The sequence below is a fragment of the Panthera onca genome, chromosome C2 (assembly GCF_046562875.1).
Source record: "Panthera onca isolate mPanOnc1 chromosome C2, mPanOnc1 haplotype 2, whole genome shotgun sequence".
NCBI lineage: Eukaryota > Metazoa > Chordata > Mammalia > Carnivora > Felidae > Panthera > Panthera onca.
In genome coordinates this window covers 66,442,430-66,465,570 of record NC_138347.1, presented here as the reverse complement: position 1 = coordinate 66,465,570, position 23,141 = coordinate 66,442,430, and the positions used below count along the sequence as shown (strand labels likewise).

At 41.0% G+C, this 23,141-nt stretch overlaps 2 protein-coding genes across 3 annotated transcripts in view; both read left to right on the top strand.

Moving 5' to 3' along the window:
• Positions 1 to 2,254, top strand: part of RABL3 (RAB, member of RAS oncogene family like 3) — a 35,464-nt gene extending 33,210 nt beyond the window's left edge. For both annotated transcript variants that reach the window (XM_081796588.1, XM_060639869.3), the window contains one exon: positions 65 to 2,254. In XM_081796588.1, the coding sequence (XP_081652714.1) occupies positions 65 to 130 (66 nt within the window). In that variant the 3' untranslated portion in view covers positions 131 to 2,254. The remainder of the gene's footprint in view (positions 1 to 64) is intronic.
• Positions 2,255 to 8,299: 6,045 nt separating this feature from the next.
• HGD (homogentisate 1,2-dioxygenase) overlaps positions 8,300 to 23,141 on the top strand; it is a 43,399-nt gene continuing 28,557 nt past the window's right edge. Inside the window, exons 1-4 of the mRNA XM_060639864.3 lie at positions 8,300 to 8,546; positions 14,045 to 14,116; positions 14,934 to 15,022; positions 18,918 to 19,023. Of these exons, the coding sequence (XP_060495847.3) occupies positions 8,532 to 8,546; positions 14,045 to 14,116; positions 14,934 to 15,022; positions 18,918 to 19,023 (282 nt within the window). The 5' untranslated portion in view covers positions 8,300 to 8,531. The remainder of the gene's footprint in view (positions 8,547 to 14,044; positions 14,117 to 14,933; positions 15,023 to 18,917; positions 19,024 to 23,141) is intronic.

Below are 23,141 nucleotides of genomic sequence, written 5' to 3'. Positions count from 1 at the left end.
AAGGCTATTAGCACTTGAACTCCGCTTGCTTGAGACTTAACGTGATTATCTTTCTTGCCAACAGATTCCAGGCTTTCCTGATCGAAAAAGGTTTGGGGGAGGAACGTTAAAGAGCCTTCATTATGACTGAATTACGCCCATCCTGGAAGAGTGAGCAAGCGGTGGCAGTTCTGCACAGCTTTCTTCTTGCTGTGTTGATTATTAATATTTCAGCCTTTTAACAGAATCATCCTAAAATGCCACCCTTCAGCCTCACCCTTTAATGGAAAGCTGAAAGGAAGTGACAGCGTGGGAGGTCCAAACTTTGTCCCCATTCTGTTCCTCACCTTTCTGTCCCTGTTTATAGATTATGTAAAAGCCTTGTGGAAATATGAGATGTTGTCAAAATGATGCAGTAAATGAGCAGTGACAGAGTGCTACAGAAAAAATTTACTCTTCCCAGAATTGGAAGGTTTTTTATAGGTCTGTAACTTTCCCACACTCCTTGCTGAAGGCTTAATTAAGTACTTCAAAAATGTATCTCTGTTGTTTTACCTTCTTGAGGGGAAAGGTTATGTTAACCAGCCCTGGGTTGTCCACCCCAAACAATCTCTGTCGTTTTCAAAGAAGCAAAATGGTGTTATTTAATTGTCTCCACTCTCATCACACACAAGGATGCCTAATAATAGCAGCCCTTGTCTCCCTCTCCTCTCCTTTGCAAATGGTTCAGTGGCTAGAAGAGGCAGACTAATAGCTGGAGTTAAATATAAATAGATTAATAATACATAGAGAACAGCAGTACCAGCAAAGGAGAATTCTCCGAGAAATTGACAGCTCACTAAATCCTTCACTCTGGGTTACAGATGTCTGCACTGTCTTATTGTTTTCTATTTGGAAATAGGCAGGGTGAAATCTAAGACCTGTTCAAGGGCAGTAAGAGAGATTTACAGCCTCTACTGTTTTTATTTTTTTAAAGGAAAAGTCAACTCCTGAAATGTCTCTTAAGTGTAGTCGGTAAACTAAGAATGTTATTTTCTGTGTCAACAATGTATTTATGGAGAGAAGTAAAAATAAGTTCTACAGCAACACATTTACATGAATTATGGACTAGGATTCTTAGATTTCATAATCCAACATTTTGTGAGGGTGGTGGTGTATGTGCACGTATGCATAATTGTTCATCGTTCCTTTTTTTACCCATCTTTTTTGCTTGTTTAATTCTCTCTGCCCCGGTTCTTCTTTAATATATAGACCTGGTTTCCAAAAACTGCAATTTGCTGCCTTATTCAGCACCACCTTTTTACCCATAACCGCTCTCTGGCTCTGAGGCAGGTCTTTGCAGTCCTGATTTTGCTCCATATTAGAAAAAAATAGTAAGTATACACTTTCAGCTCCTCATTTTAAAACTAGGCAAAAAACACTAAGTTCACTTTCTATTCCATTTTAATTAAATTTCAGAAGTACTTTGGAAATCAAGGTATGCTACCAGAAGATCTTAAAATAAGAAGGTTAGCCAGTGCTTTTAGAAAGGCAGTTGTAGGAATTTGGGGAAGGATTTTTAAAGCACTTTTGATCAGCTAGCATATTCTCCAGTCTGTCTTCATATCCTCAGCCATAAAACCGAGGCCTGATTTCTTTTTTGACACAAAGTAGAGCTGTGCAAATCAGGATCTGTACGTGGAGTATGGCACAAGCGAGTTGTGACAGAGGCTGCACAAATGCATGCACAAAGACCCAACTAAAGCTCTTTGTAAACAATAAATTAAAAAAAATTATACATACATTCTGAAAAAATAAGTAATACAACGACACAGAAGCGAAAATACATATAACCCTTTCCTTCTCTCCCCTTTCTTCCTCTTTCTTTCCCTTAATTAAAAACCCTCTCTCAATTTCTTTATTTTCTCCCTTGCTAAAAAATAAAAATAACCCATCACTGATGCCTTTCAGGGTCAGCCTTGAAAACTTAGCAGTACCCCTCAACTCCATTTCTTCTTGCTTGTGAGGCTTGACTGAATTATAGTTTTCTGAGAAAAAATAATTTTTAATAATCTAAGGTAAATTTGTTGCAAAGTATTAGTAGCAGCAAAACAAAGCTGTTTACCAAGATGAATGTTATTAGCCAAAGTTCTTGAAAATGAATGTTTTGAAGAATAATTTTTGCTGGGATTTCCTGAGATCCGCTCATCAAAATTGCTTTTGGATAATCAACAAATGTAAATACCAAAATACTTCCTAAAGAGTATTAATTAAATCTTTAATTTTCTTTATGGAACAGGTAATTAGCAATAGAGGTTTTTTTTGATTTTTTTCCTGTTGTGATTTAGATGTCTAACCAATGTTGTTATTTATCATGGAGGCAACCAGACGTGAAGGCATACAGTCATTCATCTGTCGCTCGGGTGGCAGGGCTCTTCGTTGAAATCCAGCCCAAGATTTGGGTTGACCTCTCCACTTCTGTGCTCTGAAAAGAATTGCTGCTCCCAAAGGGGTTGATCCGTATCACTTTATCTTAGGTTCTCAGAAGTCCCTAAACTTGAGGCATCCATAACATAATCCGTGACAGTGCCTTGACACTGCTATTTTTCTGTCCATTCTGAAAATGGACTGCCTGGAACTGATATGCTGGGCCATCAGACGGAGATGAAGAGCTCCTCACTGCTGCTATGACCAGAGCTTTTGAGTGTCCATTTCAATAGTATATGCCATAGCACCCAACCTAGGGAGGACCTTGTGTGGGTTTTTAATAAATGTTGTTCAATTGAAATTTTTAAAGCACAGGTAGCATCTATTTTAAGAAGTTTGAAGGTGTAACAGGATGTCTGCATTGATTTAATATCTGTTAAAATTCAGAGGAGGATACTGTTTGCGGGGAAGGAGGAGAAGGAAATAAAAAATCCATTCCTCTGTAGTCCCCAGACTGAGTGAAATCACTATGGTAGGAGAGGAAAGGTTCCAGGCAATCTAGCCCTAGGAGAACCCTGAGCCTCAAATATTCCACAGTATGTTTGCCTGATGCAAAATTGGAGCTGAAGCCTACCAGGGCTGCTCCATAGAGTAGGAAGGGGGTCCGACTTCCAGTTACTATTAGTACCTCCATTTAAGGACTTAAAGCAGTGGCTTTCAGACTCAAATGTGCATAAAAATCCTCTGAAGTGCTTAAAAATGCAGATTCTGGGATTTTATCAGCCCCCCTCTCCTTGCCCAATTCTATGTATATAGGATAGAGCCAGGATTTTGTATTTTTAACAGACAAACCAGGTGATTCTGCAGTGAGTGGCCTGGGATCCACACTCTGAGAAAGATAATAAACTCCTATCATAGAGAATATGCGGAATGTACTTAATGGCACCATTATATAGTTCATCAAAGTTCATCTTGGGCTTCCTTAAACGATTTCGCCTTCATGAGCTGAGCCACTCTTCCCTCTCAAGGTGATACATGCCACAGCAATCATGACATGATTGTCCCATTCTCTATTGGCAAAACAGGAGATGTTTGTTTTTAATGTACTACTGTCATTTTTACTACCACCATGTTCTGCATTCCAGGTGTATTTATTTCTTTTTTTTTTTTTTTTTCAACGTTTTTTATTTATTTTTGGGACAGAGAGAGACAGAGCATGAACGGGGGAGGGGCAGAGAGAGAGGGAGACACAGAATCGGAAACAGGCTCCAGGCTCCGAGCCATCAGCCCAGAGCCTGACGCGGGGCTCGAACTCACGGACCGCGAGATCGTGACCTGGCTGAAGTCGGACACTTAACCGACTGCGCCACCCAGGCGCCCCCAGGTGTATTTATTTCTAATAAGATGCCTTGCCATCTCATACACGGTCCCTCACTTGTACCACATTTGTTTTCTCAGCTGGCTAATCACTAAGCCTTACCAAGGTCATCAGTAAGTATTGGTGAAGGATGAAACCCCTGCATTCCAACAAAGACATAAAATCTTGCTCAGTACCAGCAAGTACATTTATCAATTCCATCTTTTTTTTTTGGAGACCCTCTAACTGTAACTTCTCTAACTCCATCCTGGGGTGATTGCTCTCCAGACCTGTCACACTCCTTCATATTACCCTGTAACACTACCCCAGCTCCCAGGATGAAATGTTTGCCACTTTCTCAGTGTGGATCTGTGGTCTTCCAACTGGGATGGGTACACATGTCCCCTCCAAGAGGTGCATGGACACACACAGTTTTAGGGGAATCATTTTCCAGGTCATCCATCTCCATTATGTATGTTAAAATTGTTCTTCTTGTGAATGCAGCTCAGTGCTAGTTCTTACTTCCCACCTGTGCTTTCTTTCACAATTGTCCTTTTCCCACAGTGGAAAAGGAATCTTGCTTATGTAGGAATGTGGTATATTGGCCCAGGGTGTAAATGTCTTAGGATGCCAATAAAAGGACAATTCTAAATATTAGTTTTATTTAAGGACTTTTTTCCACTCACACAATTATTTAAAAAAAAAAAAAAATGCAGACCTCTAAAGGAAGCGGTTCCTGAGTTCCTGAGAACACAGTGAAGAGAGTTTTGGTAAGAAATAACCAAGGCTATGGCACATTTCTTCATGGCAAGTCTTCTTGCTTGGTCTATCAAAATATCAAAATAACATTTTTGTGAAAAATAATTATACAGGCAAAGGAATATAAAATTAACATTTATTTTCTCAACCCTTTCTAAGTAAAATGACTTAGAAAAGGCACATCTAAGTGAAAAGGTAACATTTAATTAAAGTCATTGATTCCAATAGCTGGGTAACCAAGCCTTTTCCAATCAGATTCCCAATTATTTCCTTGCAAAAAAATTAAAGGAGAACCTGAGTTGTTGATAGGTTACTAAAAATGATGTTTATGATCGATTGCTATGTGATTTTTGATATTTGATTCAGAAGGAGAAGTGAGGTAATAAAATTCCTTCCATTCATATCTACTTATCTATGTGAATGAATTTTCTTAACATGTCTTAAGACCAAAAAGTAGGATTAAATTATGTTGAATCATGTCTTATTCTGGAAATAAGAACTATAAATGAGAATTACTAATTCGTGGATATACGAACTAATGGGGGAGGCATCCACTTATTAAAAGAAGCATTTCTGGAAAGACTTTACCTTTTATATTTAATATTTATCAAAATATCCAGTATGTATGGATTACTGTCCTAGAGAAGAATCTTTCCAGTCTCCTATCTGGAGGGTGAAACGTTTCCTGATAGCATTCTCAGGAAGTGCAGTGGAAGAAGGAGGCTGGAGGTTTCATCACTTACCTACACGTGATTTTGGTCCTACTCTCCACAATCTGGTGGTGTGAATCTGGAACTCCTCTGACTTTTCTTCTGAAGCTTCTGCAGAGGGTAAACCTAATTTTCTACTAGAATCTGGGAGAAGCAGATACCTCCACTTCCTGGTCCTTTTCAAATTCTCCCCCTCACGCGTTCCCTGTATTGTTTCACCGAATCTATCCTCCTCTGCTGGTTTTTAGCATCTTTGTTCTTGTTGCTCACAACTTTGACAGCGTGACTCTGTTCTGATCCAGTGTGTTTGCCTTGTCCCTACACAAACTTCTCCCTCCACTGGGTGTCTTTTTGACACCTGCCCAGATGGCATCCCTCAATCCCTGCTTCAGATGTCTGCCAAACTTTCCCTTCCTGGTCTTCCCTCACTAGACCCCTCCACTCTGCCCTAAACACAGCACTTTGAATGCACTGCCCTTCCACTTTTCTGTGTTTGCACACGCTCTTTCCTCTGCTCAATGCCCTATCCAACTCATCCTGTGAAGCTTGGCTCAGTTATCGCCTCCTTTGGGAAGCCTTCCCTGCCCTCCTGCTCAGGACTAGGTGCCCTTCAATTCCTCCTGTAGCACCCTGGGCTCGTCTCTGTCACAGCAGATACGGTTCTCTGTTGTAATAGCTTTCTCCAGTATGCTGCACTAGTAGAGAACAGGACTGAGTTAGTCATCTTTGTGTCCCCTACATCTCACACAGTCTGGCACATAGCAGGTCCTCAATAATCGTAAGATAAAGAAATGAGTGTGTGATTACATTAATTAAAGTGGAAAACCATCAGACCTCAAATCAGAGCTGTTGCTGAGTTTTATTTATTCTCCTATCCCTTGTGTGTATAAAGCACAGTGCCTGGCACATAGTTATACAAAGCAAATACTTGTTTTATGGAATCACGTTTATAAAAACAAAAAAGAAATACAGTTAAGTCAGGAGAAATCCATAAAGTTTGGTGATAGGTTATTCAATTTCAAATATTTTCAAGCTCCTGAAAGTAATTTTCATCCAGTCAAGGATCTGTGACCACTTTCCTACTCTTTCTCTTTTGTAGAAATCTCCTACACCCTAGGAAAGAGTTTAAACGCTTCTTGAATTTGCCTTCAAAGCTGATTCAATGGAAAGAACATAGGAAGCCTATGGAAAAATAAAGCAGTAAAGCTTTTCCCTTGTCTTTTATTGACTCCCATTCATTTTTTCCCTCTAACCACCAAAGACTCACTTCCAGGATAGATAGATTGAAGACTCAAAGTACTCATAAACTCAGATGTAAGAAATATTTTTTCTGGAATTTATTTTTGATTTTGAGTCTGCATACTGCAGGAATAACAAAAACTTAGCCTCAGTAAAACCAGGGCCTCCCCCAACGCATACCACTTCCTCCAGGGTTTGTATATAAATTCCAGGGAAGCAAGCTTACGTAATACCACAGTGTCATCTGTCTATGCTGACATATGCTGAGATGTCCTATAACTGTCTGGAACTCAGGCATCAATCCACACAGGTTGGTTTGCTACCAACCTGTCATTTTTTTCTGGCCCTCTCTGTGCTAACACCTCATACACAGGCAAATCATCTGCTGCTACTGCAGTATGTTGGAGCCTAGGGACCTCTGGCGATAACTTAGACCCATTTAATATAGAGCAAAGGGTCTAAGCTGATGGCCCATGACCTTTTCAAATCTGCGTGTATGTTTTTTATATCAGTGTATCCGTTATCTCACCAAACCACCCCATTAAATACCATAAAATACACCATTCTATTTTCCCACAATTCTGTGAGTCAGCAATTTGGACTAGGTCTTGCTGGGGGTTCTTCTGCCATTTTCACCTGGGATCATTCATGTGTCTCCAGTTATATGACAGCCAGACTGCATCATTCAACATGTCCGGCAGTTGGTGCTGGACTAACTTCTCTCTTCATGTGGTTTCTCATTCTCAAGGAGATTGGCCCAGCTTCTCTGCATGGTAATTTCAAGTAGTAAGAAATGGACAAATCCTAAGGCACAAGCACTATTCACGCCCCTGCTTGTGTTGTGCTTGCTATTAACCAAAGTAAGATTCAAGGAGGTAAGAAAAAGACTACATCTCTTTATGTGAAGAGCAGCAAAGTCCAACATTACAAAAGAGCATGCATACAAGGATGGGAGAAAATTATGGACATTTTTGCAATTTACCACAATGGTTTTATCTAGTCATTCACTCATTCATTCATTCGCGTGTTTGTTCTAGTTTCCACTGTTTAAAAATTGGAGCTTCATTTAGAAGTCTTATCTTGAAATACCACCTAGCCTACATTTCCTGCCTGGTCTGTTGCACTTAAGTTTGTGATGATAAAGCCTAGTTTACAAGACTGTTCTTGTGAAATTAAATGAGATAATTTCTATGGAAAAACCTGGCATGAACAGGCACTCGATATATAGTTTCTTTCTTCCTGAGTACAATTAGCCACAAAGTGGATATCTAACCATGGCTAAGGAGAATAGCCAAGATGAAGGGCAAGGGAGTCATGGAAAAGGTGGCTGGAAAGTAATTTCTTGGTCCGCTTTTAGAAGGATAAAGGTATTAGAAAACAAGATTTTTAAAGAATTTATTTTTAAAAACCACTAAATATATTTAAGAAATGAAAGGAACAATAGCAAACATCTCCGTTTGCTTTAAGTGAAGCACTTCAGACTCTGGACAGTTCACCCAGCTCATCCCTTGGAGGCACCTCTGGACAGCTGTCCAGACTCAGTCCCTGTTTCAAGCAGCTGTGTGTAAACACCTGTGCCAGAGCACAATTCATTTTGTCACTGCCCAGCAGAGAATGAATACCCTGCCCTGTTCCTTCCAGGCCTGAGTCAGGACTGAGGAGAGAAGCCTCTGCCGCACACAGCATGCCTTAACTACCACGGTTCCTTTCCCAGAGAGCTTTCCATTCTCTGTCTTCAGTAATAAGCCTCCTTCTTTTCACTGGGACACATAATTGGCTAATCTTTACCTCAGCTGGAGAGGAGATAGACTCTGCAAACTCTTCCAGAAACAGCCTAGATTTAGTGAAAACCAAAGACAATTGCGTAAGCAGTTTGAAAACAAGCATGCTGGACTTTCTCCCTAGTTGATCAGTTGGGCAATTTTTGTGGCTGGTTTGAGCCGCCTGCTAACCAGTGAGCACGGTGAAGTGGTGGGAATAACATTCAGAGGGTGGATTGGAGGAGAAACAGAAGCATTTTAGCTTCATACCCTCTCTGGGCCTGTGTTTCCTGAAGTCATCACACCTGCAGCAGAGGGAAAATGGCCGAGTTGAAGGTAAGAGACTATCTGCCAAGTTTGCTGTGGCTTCTTCAGCCAGAATTTATGGAAGCTTCTGAGAACCCCAGAGTGTCAGAGTCAGGAAGGATCTAGAGAGGCCATGTTTTAAACCCCTGTGTTCAGAGGTTTTGCCATGGTGTCCGCAGGCATGGCTGGAGCTGGGGGTGTTGATGGAAAGGTGGTAAAGAAAAGAGATGAAGCCTTCATTGTCCATTTTTTGCCTTTGTTCATTTCAAATATTGTCTTGGGAATCTGTAGACATCATAAGGGCTCCCCGTCCCCCGCCCCCTAACGACCATGGGCAGACACATATCTCACTGACTGCTTCCCAGCCCCTACTCCCTGATATCTTCCTGTTGCTACAGCTTCCTGGACTGCCTCCAGCCAACCAATTAGATCTGCCGTATCTATTCAGTTATTTTGAGGATCCACAAATTGGCCCTTGGCCAATAGAAGCCCTAGCAATTCCTCTAGGAAGTAATTCCTTTTTATTATTTAATGTGCAATTGAAAAATATGTGTGGGTTATGTGCTATTAATGAATTAACTCATATTGTAATCCTCAAAATAGATCTGAGATGTAGGCGCTCTTGTTTCTATTTAACCAGAAAGGAAAAGAAAGTTTGGAGAGATTAAGTGACTTGCCCAAGGTCACTGCTTATAGGTGACAGAGACTAGATCAGAACCTGGTTTGTCGGAATCCAAATCCCAAGTTCCAAAAGGAGATTTAGTGACATCTACTGGACCGTGTGCCTTAAGTCCAGGGAAGGGGACTGTTTTCCCAGTGTCTAAAACCACACCTAGTGTCCAGCCTGGGCTATATCAGTGCCCAACACATGCATGTGGAACTGAGGAGAACTTTCCAGAACTTGACTCAAGTCAGGTGAGCCACACTCCGGGCTTCTTTCAGGAATGCAGAATTTGAACACTTTCCTAATGCCCTTCAACTGATGCTGAGTTTGAAGAATCAAACATCGCCCCAGTTGATAGGGATCCTGAAAACACACAACACTGAAGTAAACGTTTGTTTCTTTACCTTCATGTGTGACCAAGATTCGGAAATGCTGAGAAAGAACTCTCTTGCATTCAGCAAATATTATGTGTTAGTACTGATGCCACAGGTTGATACTGTAAAGGAACCGAGTCTGGGCTAGGTGGGGTCAAGAGAAACTTCTTGAAGAAGGCTGTTCCTCAGCTGAGTCATAAGAGAGAAGTAGAAATTGGCTAAATGAAAAGAGGTGGGGGGGCAGAGAAAAAACAAGTGCAAAGGCACGGCATACACAGACAGCCCAGCATATTCTGGGAGCCAAGAGAGTTTCAGCTAAATTTGAGCTGCTGCAGGGACAGCCAAGTTGACATACCCAGGAGGCAGTGGGATGTATGGATCTGGATCTCAGGGGAGGGGGTAGGGCCAGGTTAATATCAATGGTGGCAGCTGAAGTTCTGGGAAAGGGAGAGTGCCTAAGAACTTTGTTTCCTGATGAAAATCCTATGGGAGAGTTCAGCAGGGGCTGGAAACATCCTTACCATTTATAAATAAATTATATCTAAAATCCTATCCTGCTGAAATTTTTAGCAACTTATTATGCACAGCACCAGCAGACCAATGTAAATTGCATGCTGGTCTTTGTTCTCAATTTCAAAGGCTTTCTTCCCTGCCTGCTGTCTAATCTGCACGAGCAAAGGTTAGCTCTAGAGATCAGGAATCCAAACACAGAAAACCAGATTGCATCATTCTAATCAATAAACATTACATAAGTTAAAAAATATACTTCTCAGCTTTTATGTCTTCATTTTAACAGATATATCAACACAAAGCCTAAAAGAAATCACATTTATGTAAAAGCAGCACAACTGGGGGAAGAAAATTCGAAAGAGAAAATAATAAGGTTAAATTTCAAACAGACTATTCCACATTCTTAAGTCCCTTCACTTCTACAAGTCTTGATTTCCTCATTTCTAAAATGAAGAGCTGTTCAATATCCAGATTTTGGGCCCCACTACCAAATATTTTCATTCACTAGGTCTGGGTGTGTGTTTGATAAATTTCTGGAGGTGATTCTAATGATTAGCCAGAGATGGGTCCCACTAATATTGTGATTGTATTTGTTTCCTGTTTCTGTTGTAACAAATTACCACAAATCTAGTGGCTTAAAAGCACACATATTTATTCTCCTACCGTTCTGGAAGTCAGAACTGTGAAATCAGTTTCCCAGGGCTAAACTCAAGCTTCCCCAAGCTGCCTGCATTCCGTGATTGAGTCTCCATCTTCAAAGCACATCACTCCAGCCTCTGCCTGTCACTGCACTCACTGCCTTTTCCTCTTCTGTAGCTGTATATCCCTCCACCTCCCTGTACTAAGGCACTTGTGATTACATTTGGGGCGCACCCAAATCATCCAGGATAATCCCTCATCTCAAGATTCGTACTTCACTCACATCCTCAAAGTCTCTTTGAGTGTAGGAAGTTCCCAGGGATTCAGACATGGATATCATTGAAGGTCATTATTCAGCTCTACCACAATAACCTGCAAGTTCCCAACAATCCCCGTTCTCTGTTCCCAGCACAGTTCATTAGAAATACTGGACTCTTGCCACAGGAACAAGGTAGCTATCGTTCCATCTCCACCCTGACTTCTCTCTCCTTCCTTTATGCTCAGTGAAAGGCAGTGAGGTGCACCATCTGCCCATCCCATCAGGGCATTACCCAGAATCAGAGTTGGGAGAAAGCACCTCATAAGCCTACTCTGACACAGAGTACGTCCCAGGGACCAGGCGAGGATTAAAAAGCGGTATGGTAGGCAGCTGCCAGACAACTGAAGTTATATGGAGCTCGCTAATTTGTTCTTTTGTTTAGAAAGGATTCATATCATTCTCTTGGAGAAAAGTGAGATCATTTTTTTATGTTGGATCAAGTTATTCAGAAATCTGGACTGAAGAAAACATACAAACTCACTTGCTTAATGTTAGATTTTCTTTTCTTCTTGCATAAGGAATATTTGTACATAGTCACTGAACCAGCTGGAGTTGCACACTTGGATTTTCACAGCTGATATAAGCAGAGTTCAGATTCTGCCCTTGATCTCAGCAGCTTGGGAAAGCACCTGCTGAATACTGCTTCCTCAAGTCAGATACCTTCGGCAGTAAGGGACATGGCATTTGAAAGCTCTAATAAACTCATCTGTAAATTCTTCTCTCCGAGGATTAGGAAAACCGACTGACTGGAGAGTGAGTCAGCATTTTCCGCCTCCTCGTCAGCCAATGCACCACAGCTCAGATGCAGAAACAGGCTCAGAACTCACACCTCTCTCAGAGCTGGGTGGCTCCCTTCCAAACCACCAGCTGTTCTTTCTACTTTCTTTTCTATTTTTTAAAGCAGTCAGAAGCAAATGCTTCAGAACTACATATACTAAGTCTCTTTTCCCTTGTGCCAAAAATACATAGAACCCTGGACTCTGTTCTGAGACCAGCAGTTGCAAAGAATGGGGAAGGTTAATAAGTAAACCCGCCCATGACTGGAGAAGGTTCAGCTGTATGCCTCAACACTTAAAACTCCCCGGCCTCTCTTGCAGAGAGAAACAATGTGGCAGTTGAACAAAGAAAGTAAGGGCGCTGTCATGCTCAATGGCTTGCTTCAGTCACAGATTGGTCTAAAATTCCATTCCACGGAATTGAAGATAATTTGGGGTCATTACCATTTCTCAGCAACTCCAATTCATTCCTGTTGACAGTGAGCGTGAGGCCCATTCTGAGAGAAGAAAATTGTACTCAGTGGAGAGTCGCAATGCTCTACCATTTCCCCAAAGAAATCAGTCCAAACTGCATGTCGCTGCAGTTAACCTATCTGTGTATAATATAACTCAGTGTTTTCAGTGCTGATAGATTTTCCAAAGTACAAAAAAAAAAAAATTGTGTCTGAAGGCAAAAAGAATAATTTCACTTCCATTGCTTTCTAGGTCATAACATTTCACATTTGATATTCCTTCCAAATATAGCAGTTATTGGCCTGATCGTTGCTCACACATCCAGGCATATTGCATTCAGCTCATCCGTCTCCATGCTGCTGAGAACTCTGGAGGGCTCACCCTCCACCCACTAGCATCCTTCTTATATCTTTTAAAGACATGTGCTCAGATGGTGGCATTTCACTCAGAGAGCAAGGCTGCACTTTCATTATCCAGAGCTAAAATTAAGTCCGTTTTATTAGGAACAACTATGGGCAGAAAATAGCCATTTTTAAATATTTGAGTTAGAGAAAAGGGGGTTCTAACCCCACCTACAGCAGCATACATACACTCAGAATAGGCTTTAAGTGAAAGGCTAAATCAAACAATAGATATCTATTGAGTACCCTCTGGTAAATCAGGCACAGGGCACATCCAGGCGAACAAGACTGCTACAGATTTCATGGGGCTTACCAACTTGCAGAGAAGCCAGACAGTGAACAAGAGCTCACAGGTATGCTAAGTGCTGTAAGAATAAATTTCAGGGGCTCCCATACTTTACTTTGTTGAGAAAGTCTTTAACTTTTTTTCCCTCTAGGTATAAAGGAAACAGCCAGCAATCAAATAGACTCCATTGTACCACTGTGGACAGACTCTGGTCTGGCACTTGTGAAAGCCACCCATATCTCCAGATTTTGGTTCCATGTATCCACAAAAATACAAATATGTACACAAGTGTTCCATAGATGAATCAGAAAATATAGGCTTCTGCCTCTCAGCAAGGCTAGTTTGGAGATCTTTCCCTCAAGCGTTCTGCTGTAGACTGGATCCACATGCCTATTTTTAGTTGCTTGTTTCAGAGCATGGAGGGGAATGGAGCTCCACACACAGGGAGGTTGCAGTTTAGGCCCAGCAAGATCCTACTAATCTGGAGTTGAGGTGATGCCTAGTTATCTCCTTTCTCCAGAACTCCCTGGCGGAAAGATAATTAAAAAACCTGTTCTTGGGGTGGAATAATTAAGAACAAACCCACAAATCAACTAAGTATAGCTAAGGGTGGAAAGTCTATGCAATATTCAGGAGTCTTCTCCCAATTAATTGGTGGTCTTTTTTTTTTTTTAATTTAAAAAAAATTTTTAATGTTTATTTTATTTTTGACAGAGAGAGAGAGAGAGACAGAGCATGAGTGGGGGGAGGGGCAGAGAGAGAGGGAAACACAGAATCTGAAATAGGCTGCAGGCTCTGAGCTGTCAGCACAGAGCCTGACACGGAGCTCAAACTCACAGACCTCAAGATCATGACCTGAGCCGAAGTCGGGCGCTCAACCAACTGAGCCACCCAGGTGCCCCTAATTGGTGGTCTTTAAAATTCACACAGAGCATATTTTCTTTCCTAGATGGTCCACATGCCAAGACATAGCAAACATATTACATATGGAACATCATACACAAACACATGTCCTTATAGAAATTCTTACCTTCATTAGACTATCAATGTTGTGAAATGCTCTTTAAATACTTTAATGACAGCCTTCGTATCTTTGTCATATGCAGTACATTTCTGGATTCGGGAATGAATGTGCCTCAGAGGACCCTCGCTGCCCAGGTGCACTGCCAGAAGGACAGGTATGGATGAATAGAATATCAGTTTAGAGAGCTCTGATTTGTAGGAATGAATAACCAGCCCTCAGGCCAAAGTGCATCTACTCACCATTGTTCCTGGGAACTGTCTAGGAGTTTCACAACTCATTAAGATACTTGGGATACACAACAATGCCAATACAAAGATTAAAGTGGGATGGTGGTTACCTATGGCAAAGCACCCAATCTGAAATAGCAAGACTAACTGTAAGACTTTCAGGAGGATCCCCTAGGCTCAAGGTTAAGAGGACTTCCTTATAGTTCTCTTAAATGGCATGAGTTATGACAATGATGAGAAAATAATCAGTCCTAAAAAATGGATCCACAAAGATGTTTACACTAATGTTGGTTACAATAACAAAAGTATGGCAAACAAAATATTTTCAAAAATTTTAAAGAATATTTTATGGCATGAAAAAATTGCTCATGATATAGTGTTTCTTCCAAAAAAAAAATTTCGTGATCATTATAGGACTACACACATCATCCATCATTGGATCCTTATTTTGGAGGATAAGAATGGAAGGAAATGTACCAGTGTGACAACATTGGGTTATTTCTGGATGGTGAGATCATGGGCTATATTTTATAAATGTTCTGTATTACACATGTATTGCTTTTCTAAACACGAGGAAAGTCACCTAAACAGTTGTTACAAAAAGTATATATGGGTTGAAGATGGTCTTGTGTAGTGGACCAGAGCATCCTCATCCAGGACAGAATTCCCCCACTGAATTGTTTGCAGGAAGGTGAGATGCTTTTCTGATTGGAGTGATGTTGTTTATTGCCTCCTTTGTTTTAGAACAATCCTCAAGTCTGCCCTTATAACCTGTATGCTGAGCAGCTCTCAGGATCGGCTTTCACTTGTCCACGGAGCACAAATAAGAGAAGGTACAGGATTAGATTAATTCTGACCTGAAGACTGTGGGATTTATGACTAGTACTTAGTGCTGGCTCCTACATCTGGGCCATCACTTCCCAGGGCTGCCGAAGATTCTGCTTTTCACAGGCTGTACTCTGGGTAATTGTGAGGGGAGGCCTTGTCTCCAGCTAGGATCAAGTCACTGTTAGAAAAAAGTAAGGAAGCAGCTGCACAGAGTCTTGGAAAACACACATGTCCAGCTCCATTTACAAATTATCACTTGTCTCCAAAGGAAAATGTCCCCAGTAGGTGCATGGGTGGCTAAGTTGGTTGAGCATACGACTTTGGCTCAGGTCATGATCTCGCGGTTCACGGGTTCAAGCCCCACGTCAGGCTCTGTGCTGACAGTTCAGAGCCTGGAGCCTGCTTCAGATTCTGTGTCTCCTTCTTTTTGTGCCCCTCCCCCATTCATGTGCACGCACTCTCTCTCTCTCTCTCTCAAAAATAAGTAAGCTAAAAAAAATTTTTTTTAAAGAAAAGAAAATGTCCCCAGTAAACTGGCCTTCCCCAAAGGGTTTTCCAGTTGAATTTTTAATTTTGATTTGTTGTTTGTTTGTTTTTAAATAATGAGTAACTCAAACTTACAGATGATTCAGTGTAATATCTTCTTCAGCTGACTAGAAATATTATTTCTTTGCATGAAAATATTGGATAACTAACCTCGGGCAGTTGAAAGGTCATCTATTATGGCCTCTTGTGGTTTGAATTAATAAGGTTTTTACTCTTTGGAATTTGCCTTTGCTGGGAACCAGCACATTCATTAGCAAAATGTGTCATGTTGCATGCTTCCTCTAATCCCACAAGCCAGGTCAATGAACTCACTCCCTTGATTTACTCCTATGGGGCAGGTTGAACGCAATAGATGTTGTGGTTTGGGGAGGCAGTAAGTGTCGTACTTAAACAAGTACGTGTCAAACTATAGGAATGTCAGGCTAGGGCAACTGTGGAGAGGAGTGCTCCTAATTTTGGAGACTTGGGGAGGAGGGCAGTTGGTCTGGTACTGCTTAGTGGATGGGACTGGCTTTACCTCCACAGTCTCCTCCTAGGGAGCAAATGAGGTAGTGACTACGACAGCACAATGGACCACACGAACGATAGGTTGTTGTCTTTAGTGGTTAATTATGCCCACTCTGGAGTCAGGTCCCCTGAGTTTAAATCATGCCTCCTTCTCCTTTAAGCTGTGTGACCTTGAGCAAGTCATCTACCCCCCTCAGAGCCTATGGTTCCTCATTTGTCAAAGAGATGACGATAGTACCTATTTCATAGTTGTGGTGAGGATTAAAGGAAAGAGTGCATATAAAGTACTTAGCACATTGCCTGGCACATGGTGAGTGCTCAATTGACATTAATTATTCCAATCACCATTACTGTCAGCATAGTAGTATTTCTCCCTTCAATACAGGGTACCCCTAGGAGGCTGTTAGAGAACTGAGTGTGAGCTATGGCATCCATAACAATACTGCTTCTGTCTTGGCAGATATGTGCATGGAGGGAAGAAGAGATCGTTTCCCATACTTGTCAAAACTCAGGGGTTAATTCTATTATCGTTTAATCACCTCTCTCTCTCTCTCTCTCTCTCTCTCTGTCTCTGCAATTCCAGTCAAGGTAAGGAAGGAACACTGACAATTCCTGTTCATTTTAATTTATGACAACCTAGCCTCCATGACTATGTTCTTGACTTTATGGCCGTTCAATAATGGGACACCTGGACTCCAGATTCTGCTGCCTACCCCCATTATTCAGTGATATCTTCAGCCAGCAGGAGCTTAGCTCTGTTCCAGGAGGCTGAAAAGGAGCTGTTGGCATTTCATTAAGAAGCTGGCACCATTCCTTGAATCAGAATTAAATCTCTGTCCAGGGTAATGTAGTGCTGCCTGGGGAGTTTTATAAACAGCTAAAAAACAAGGGACACTAGGCATGGCTCACCAATCTGTTTAGAACTCTCCAAAGGTATCCACAATAATTTTTGTGAAAATGCTCAAAATCCCCAGTGGAAAGATAGAACCAGGTAAGCCTGGAATTCTTACAGTGAGTCACTTCTCATTTAAATCACAGAGTAGAGGGCTTCACAAAATTCTCAGAGATTATACCTATCAAGGGTTACTTTTTATCAGGTTGTTAGCTGATCCCTCAGGTAATGAGGGGAGAGTCAGGACAGAGAATGTGGAAAATTTGGACCATCTTAAAAACCCAGATGATTAGGGGTAGGCAGACAATTCAACACACATTTAGTAAGTGAGAACTTACTATGTTCCAGGCACTCTAAATACATAAACTCTGAATCCTCACAATAATCCTAGGAGATAAGGATGAGAAACATAACTTGCCCAGGGTCACACAGTTGTTTCTTAGATATGTATGCATGCCCTTAACTACTAGAAACTACAGAGGCTTGGTTTATTCATAAGGATAAAGTCCAAGGTGAGAGGTCACATCATTTAGAACTGGAGGAATCAAATGGAACCTGGACAATCTAGCCCTTTTATCTCCCAAATGGTTCAGTGTAGGGCCAGGCAAACTCCACCCCTTGAAGTAGACTGTCCTAGGGTTTAAGGGGCCAGAGGCTGTTTAAGCAGGTCTAGTCTCCCATTGTCAGAAGTAGTGTTCCTTTTTGTTCTGTACACTGCCAGAGTAATGGTCTCTGAAAGGACTTGGGTCCCACTTAGCAAGTTCCAGTGTCCCTCGCAACTTCTGGATGGTTCTTCTCCTGGTGCTCTTCAGGATTCCTGCATCTTCTCTTCCTGAAGCCTGAGATCTGGGTCCTGGCAGGGAGATCTTTGGCTCAGACCTTGACATACACAGATAACAAAACTTGAAAAGGAGAAAGAAAGAAAGAAAGAAAGAAAGAAAGAAAGAAAGAAAGAAAGAAAGAAATTACTAACTGTAAGACTATATGGACAGATCATCTTATAATTTTGGAGTACAGAGTGTTAATGTCCTAAACCTCTTACAAATTAGTATCAAAAAGATACATAACCCAATTTAAAAAATGGTAAATGACTTGTACAAGTAATTCATAGAAAAATTACAAAGAACCAATAAACATACAGATTCTTGACCTTACTCATAATAAAGGAAATACAAAATAAAAATGAAATACTATTTTTTGCCTATAGGGCCAAAATCATTTTTAATAATGTCTCCTATTTGTGAAGACATGAGCTATCAGTCACTCACACAGTATTGTTGTGAGAATAAAGTGGTACAGTGATTTGGCAATTTTGTTTATATATGCACTGGTAATATCTGAGAGAATATATAAGAACATTGTTAGGCTCTGATGCTTCTGATAATTGGCCCTGAAGAAACTGGAGGAGAAATTGGAAGAGCCATTTACCCTTAGGGACTTTTGAATTTCTTGAATTATTTCTACCATAGTCCTGTATTGCTTTTATAATTTTAAAGAAAAAATTTATATTTCAAAAATAACAAAGAAACACTCTATATTCTCTTGGTCTATGTAGGATTCATTGTCCTCACCTTCCAGAATAAGAAATAGTGTCCAATGACGTATATATACTAATGCTTTTCTATGGATTTTCCTGTACAGATATCCCTCAAGATACTTCCCCTTCCTTAATAGTTGTCATTGGAAAAGACAATTCTTTATTTTTTTGTCAGTATGGGAACAACCAAGAGCCAGAGGCTCAATTTGAAGAGTAATGGGCAGAGTGGAAAGGTGGGAAGAGGCCAGGGCTATGGGCAGCAGTGGCTATTAAGAAGTGATGCTGTGTCATTGCTTCTCACATTAAAGCCCACAGATCGTTGTTGACTTGAGCATCTTCCTGATGGTACTTCCTGAGCCAGTCTGCGTATCCCTAATAACACCACCCTAAGGCTTATGTGTCCTTGTTTCCCCCCCAGCTGGCTGTATCGGATTCTACCTTCAGTTTCCCACAAGCCCTTTGAGTCCATTGACCAAGGCCATGTCACTCACAACTGGGATGAAGTTGATCCTGACCCTAACCAGGTAAAATGGTCCTGTGAACTGGTGCATACCAGGTATCCAAAGCCTTGAATATAAATATTTAAGTCAAACCTTGGTCTTTGAGAAATTAGACACTTTGTAAAAAGTAAATGCTAAAGTGTGTCTGTTCTTTTGCTCATACTTGGCTGGGAATTTTGGAATTGTTTGCTGGGAAAACTGGAATTCACATGCATGAATGAGTGTGTGTGTGTTTATATACCCAGTTTGCAGTAATGAGACGGACCCAGTGCTATAGCAGACTGAGCTCTGTTTTTGTTTTTTTACCTTTGAGAACTCTAGTATATTCCCATTGTCTCTGAGCTTGGGTACATGTCACTGATACCAGGTATATAATGCAGGAAGTAAAACGTACCTGGGTTTGCATCCCTGCTCCTCTACTTACTTGCTGGGTCTTTGAGCCATAGTATCTCACCTGTAAACTGGGGTGATCACAACATCTGCCATGCAGTGCTGTTGTGACGATTACATGAAAGAACAGGTATGAACATGCTTCACACAGTACATGCCTGGCACACAGGAGGCAAGACCCCTGACTCTGATATAGCCATTTTGATATATTCACTTAAAGGCACCAGTAGTACATATAAATCTCGGGTTTTATATTCAGGTAAATTTGTTTTTTCATTTTATGTTATTTTAGGGGTGCCTGGATGTCTCAGTCAGTTAAGTGTCTGACTTGATTTCGGCTCAGGTCATGATCTCACAGTTTGGTTCAGTTCATGAGATTGAGCCCCACATGGGGCTCTGCCCTGACAGTGCAGAGCCTGCTTGGAATTCTCTCCCTCCCTCTCTCACTGCCCCTGTCTCTCTGTCTCTCTGTCTCTCTGTCTCTCTCTCTTTCTCTCCTTTCCACAGCCCTAGGAAATCTGTGACCTCCTCTTGGGTTCCAAGACATTATGTCTGTACCTACAAATCGCCTTCCCCTAAGTACTTATATTTTTTGTAGAAAAAAAAAGCCAGAATAGCCATAGTTACTTTTGGTTTCCTGCTCTGCTCCAGCTTTTCCCTCATTATGGAAATCTCAGGGAACTGAGTACCTGCTTGAATGTTACTCACCCTTCTCCAACAGGGACAGGAAGGGAGGCATTCGGAGTGGAAAACAAAATGTAAGTTAACAAAAGTTTAGCCATCTCACAGCCATTTTGCAACCAGGATATGTTATCTAAATAACTGACCCTTAAACTTGTGTGAAGTTTAATGCATGTAGCAAATATCCTCCCCATTCACCATGGGCCAATTTTTGCCTCTCAGCATATGGGAAAGGTCAGCCCCTGCTCCAACCCCCAACCCTGCAGACACAGTCCCCTGCCAAGACCCAAAGCCAGATTTTCCTCTCCTGCCCCTTCCCCCTTCCTCCAGCCAGGGCTCTTGTGCAGAACACAATTTGCACAACCAACGTGGGGTCCCTGTCTCCGTCTCGTCTCCGCCTCGTCGTTGAGTCTCACCTGGCCTCCTAATCCAATCCCATTTGACCACTTTCTCTCCCATCCTCAAGTTAGGAATGCATCTGGCAGATCATCCTCATTTAACCATTTACCTCACACATTTAACGATTTAGTTCCCCCACTCATCTCAGAAAGGGCCAGAAATCATTCTAGCGAAAGTCACCGCTCATTTTCTGGGAATCTACTTGATTCCTCAATGGGTTACATCTCAAATTCTCTAATTTCTCTCAGAGTTACAATGGTCATGCTTGTTTGTTTTTGACCAATAAATAGACCTGATTACTTAATAATGGAACTCTATCTTCTGTTAGAAAATATAAAGGACAGATACCTGTACTTTGGTAGGATTCCTGGTCAGGCTAAATAAATTAAGCATTTAATATACACTAGTTTGGGAAAGTTGAAAGGGTATTTGGGCCACAAAAGTTTCCCTATTCTTTTCTTCAGGCAACATAGGGAATAGCCAATTAAGTTTCTGACAGTTCTCTCAAGTAGAGCCAACTTTCATATCATACAAAGGAACAGGGTGGTTGTAGAATCAGCAAGTAAGACAAAAATTAAGGGCAAAATCCTTGAATTACCCATAAATTAAAGGATACATGGTTTCCTGTATGCCACCCCATATGGTCATTCTTATGTACACTAAATTTGAGGACAAACTACACTAAATTGAGTAAACTAAAAGAAGGATTATAGAAAAAGGCCATAGGTAAATGTTTGGGAATTCAAATCATGGGGCCTTTATGGTAACTGTCAAATAACTAGTGGTAAATAAGGAGGAGTGGGAAGTTTCAGTGCCCCTGACTGCTCATATCATCCACACCAGTCATCAAAACCTCTAAAACCTTAATACGTCTTTATAGATTGGTTTATGGTTATTTTATATAGTTTATTAGGGGTTGGGGGTTAGGTTTTAAGCCTAACCTAAGGAAAATGTGACACTGATATGTAACATTCTCAGTAATATCCTTTTATTAGACATTATTATTTCTATAACTATTAATGATACATTTTCTTTTTCTTTAAGTTTATTTATTTCAAGGGAGAGGGATAGAGAGTGAGGGAGGAGGAGGGTCAGAGACAGAGCGAGGCAGAGAAACCCAAGCAGGCTCCAAGCTGTCAGCACAGAGCCCAATGTGGGGCTCAAACTCATGAACCTGTGAGCTCATGACCTGAGCCAAAGTCAGACACTTAACTGACTGAGCCACCCAGGAGCCCCAATTATTGATACATTTTATTTAACATGAATACACCCCGTTACAGTGATTATTTTGTGGCACAGGTGGCTTATCTATGGAAGCTAACCGCATTCTGATAGAATTTTTCTGGTTTTGTCTTGTTAAAAACGTAATATATACTTACAAAGCTTCAAATGGCGTAGAAATTCACAAAGTAAAAATGGAAGTCTCTCGTCATAGGTGAGCATCAAGTATGCCATCTGTGTATATTATTTTCTTGTTTTATAACTAGTTAGCACTTTGAGAGGGAAGTTGGAGGCAACTACATTAAAAAGTCTGAGTTAATGTAGAGGCATCAACAGTTTCTGCTTGCTTTGTAGTAGACACTCAATATGTATTTGTTTCCTCTCCCTTCTCTGTGTTTCTCATTCTAGCATCCCTTTGAACTTCTCCTTGAACTTGATACTTTTTCCCTGTTTTGAATTCCTTCAAACACATTCTGTATGGTGGCCACTGAATGACTTTCCTCTCCAGTATTTCCTCTTTTCCCATTTATGACCTGTGCTCACACACGGTGGGACAGCTGTGCCCCAGAACTCACCAGTGCCTCTCTGAGCACCAGCTCCATCAAGGTAGTGGTTTATCATCCTCTTGTTCCATGACTTACCTCCCCTGCCATCCTACTTCCTTTGCCCTGATACACACATCCTAGCTGTTCATGCTGCATCGATCTTTTTGTCTTTTCATTTACACCTTCTTGACAAGTTAACATCTCTTTCCAATTACGCTTCATTAATAACCACAGCAATCTGCATTCATCACTTTTCCCGTCTTATAACCTCTTCCAAATATGGACACTAGACTCATAAAGAAAGTCTGAGACAATTATAATTAGGTACCCATCTGACAGTCCTTTCCCATTTAAGTCTGTATTGTAGGTATGTCTTCACCTGTCACAGACCAAAATAAATAATTCATCAGCTTCACCAACTCCCCACATTAGTCATCTCTGGGAATTTGAAGACTTAAGAATTACCTAATGTTTCCTCCAAGAGAGCATCGTGGGATATGCTATCATCACTGTCATTTTTGATACCTACCCAGGAAGATTGAGGACGATGTTCCTCAAACCTTTATTTTCCCTTAGCATCTATTTAATCAATTGTCTAAGAATTAATACACACTTTTTTTGAGTGTACTTAGATTCAACCTGTGGACATAACACATCCAATCCATTAATATCTCTCATAAGAAATATACCTAATTTTGTTCATCATGTACCTTCCTCTAACTTTGAGAATATCAGAATTTAACAAAGAAATCTGCATCCGATTTAACTGTGATTTTGCAGATTTCAATTCGCATTCCTGAATCAACATTCCCCCTTAAAAATCAGAGTCCTTTAAAGTTTATCTTTCTTAATACTGCAGCCCTAAACTTTGGACTTTTGGAAAGCCAGACTAGAGCCAGTTAAGCC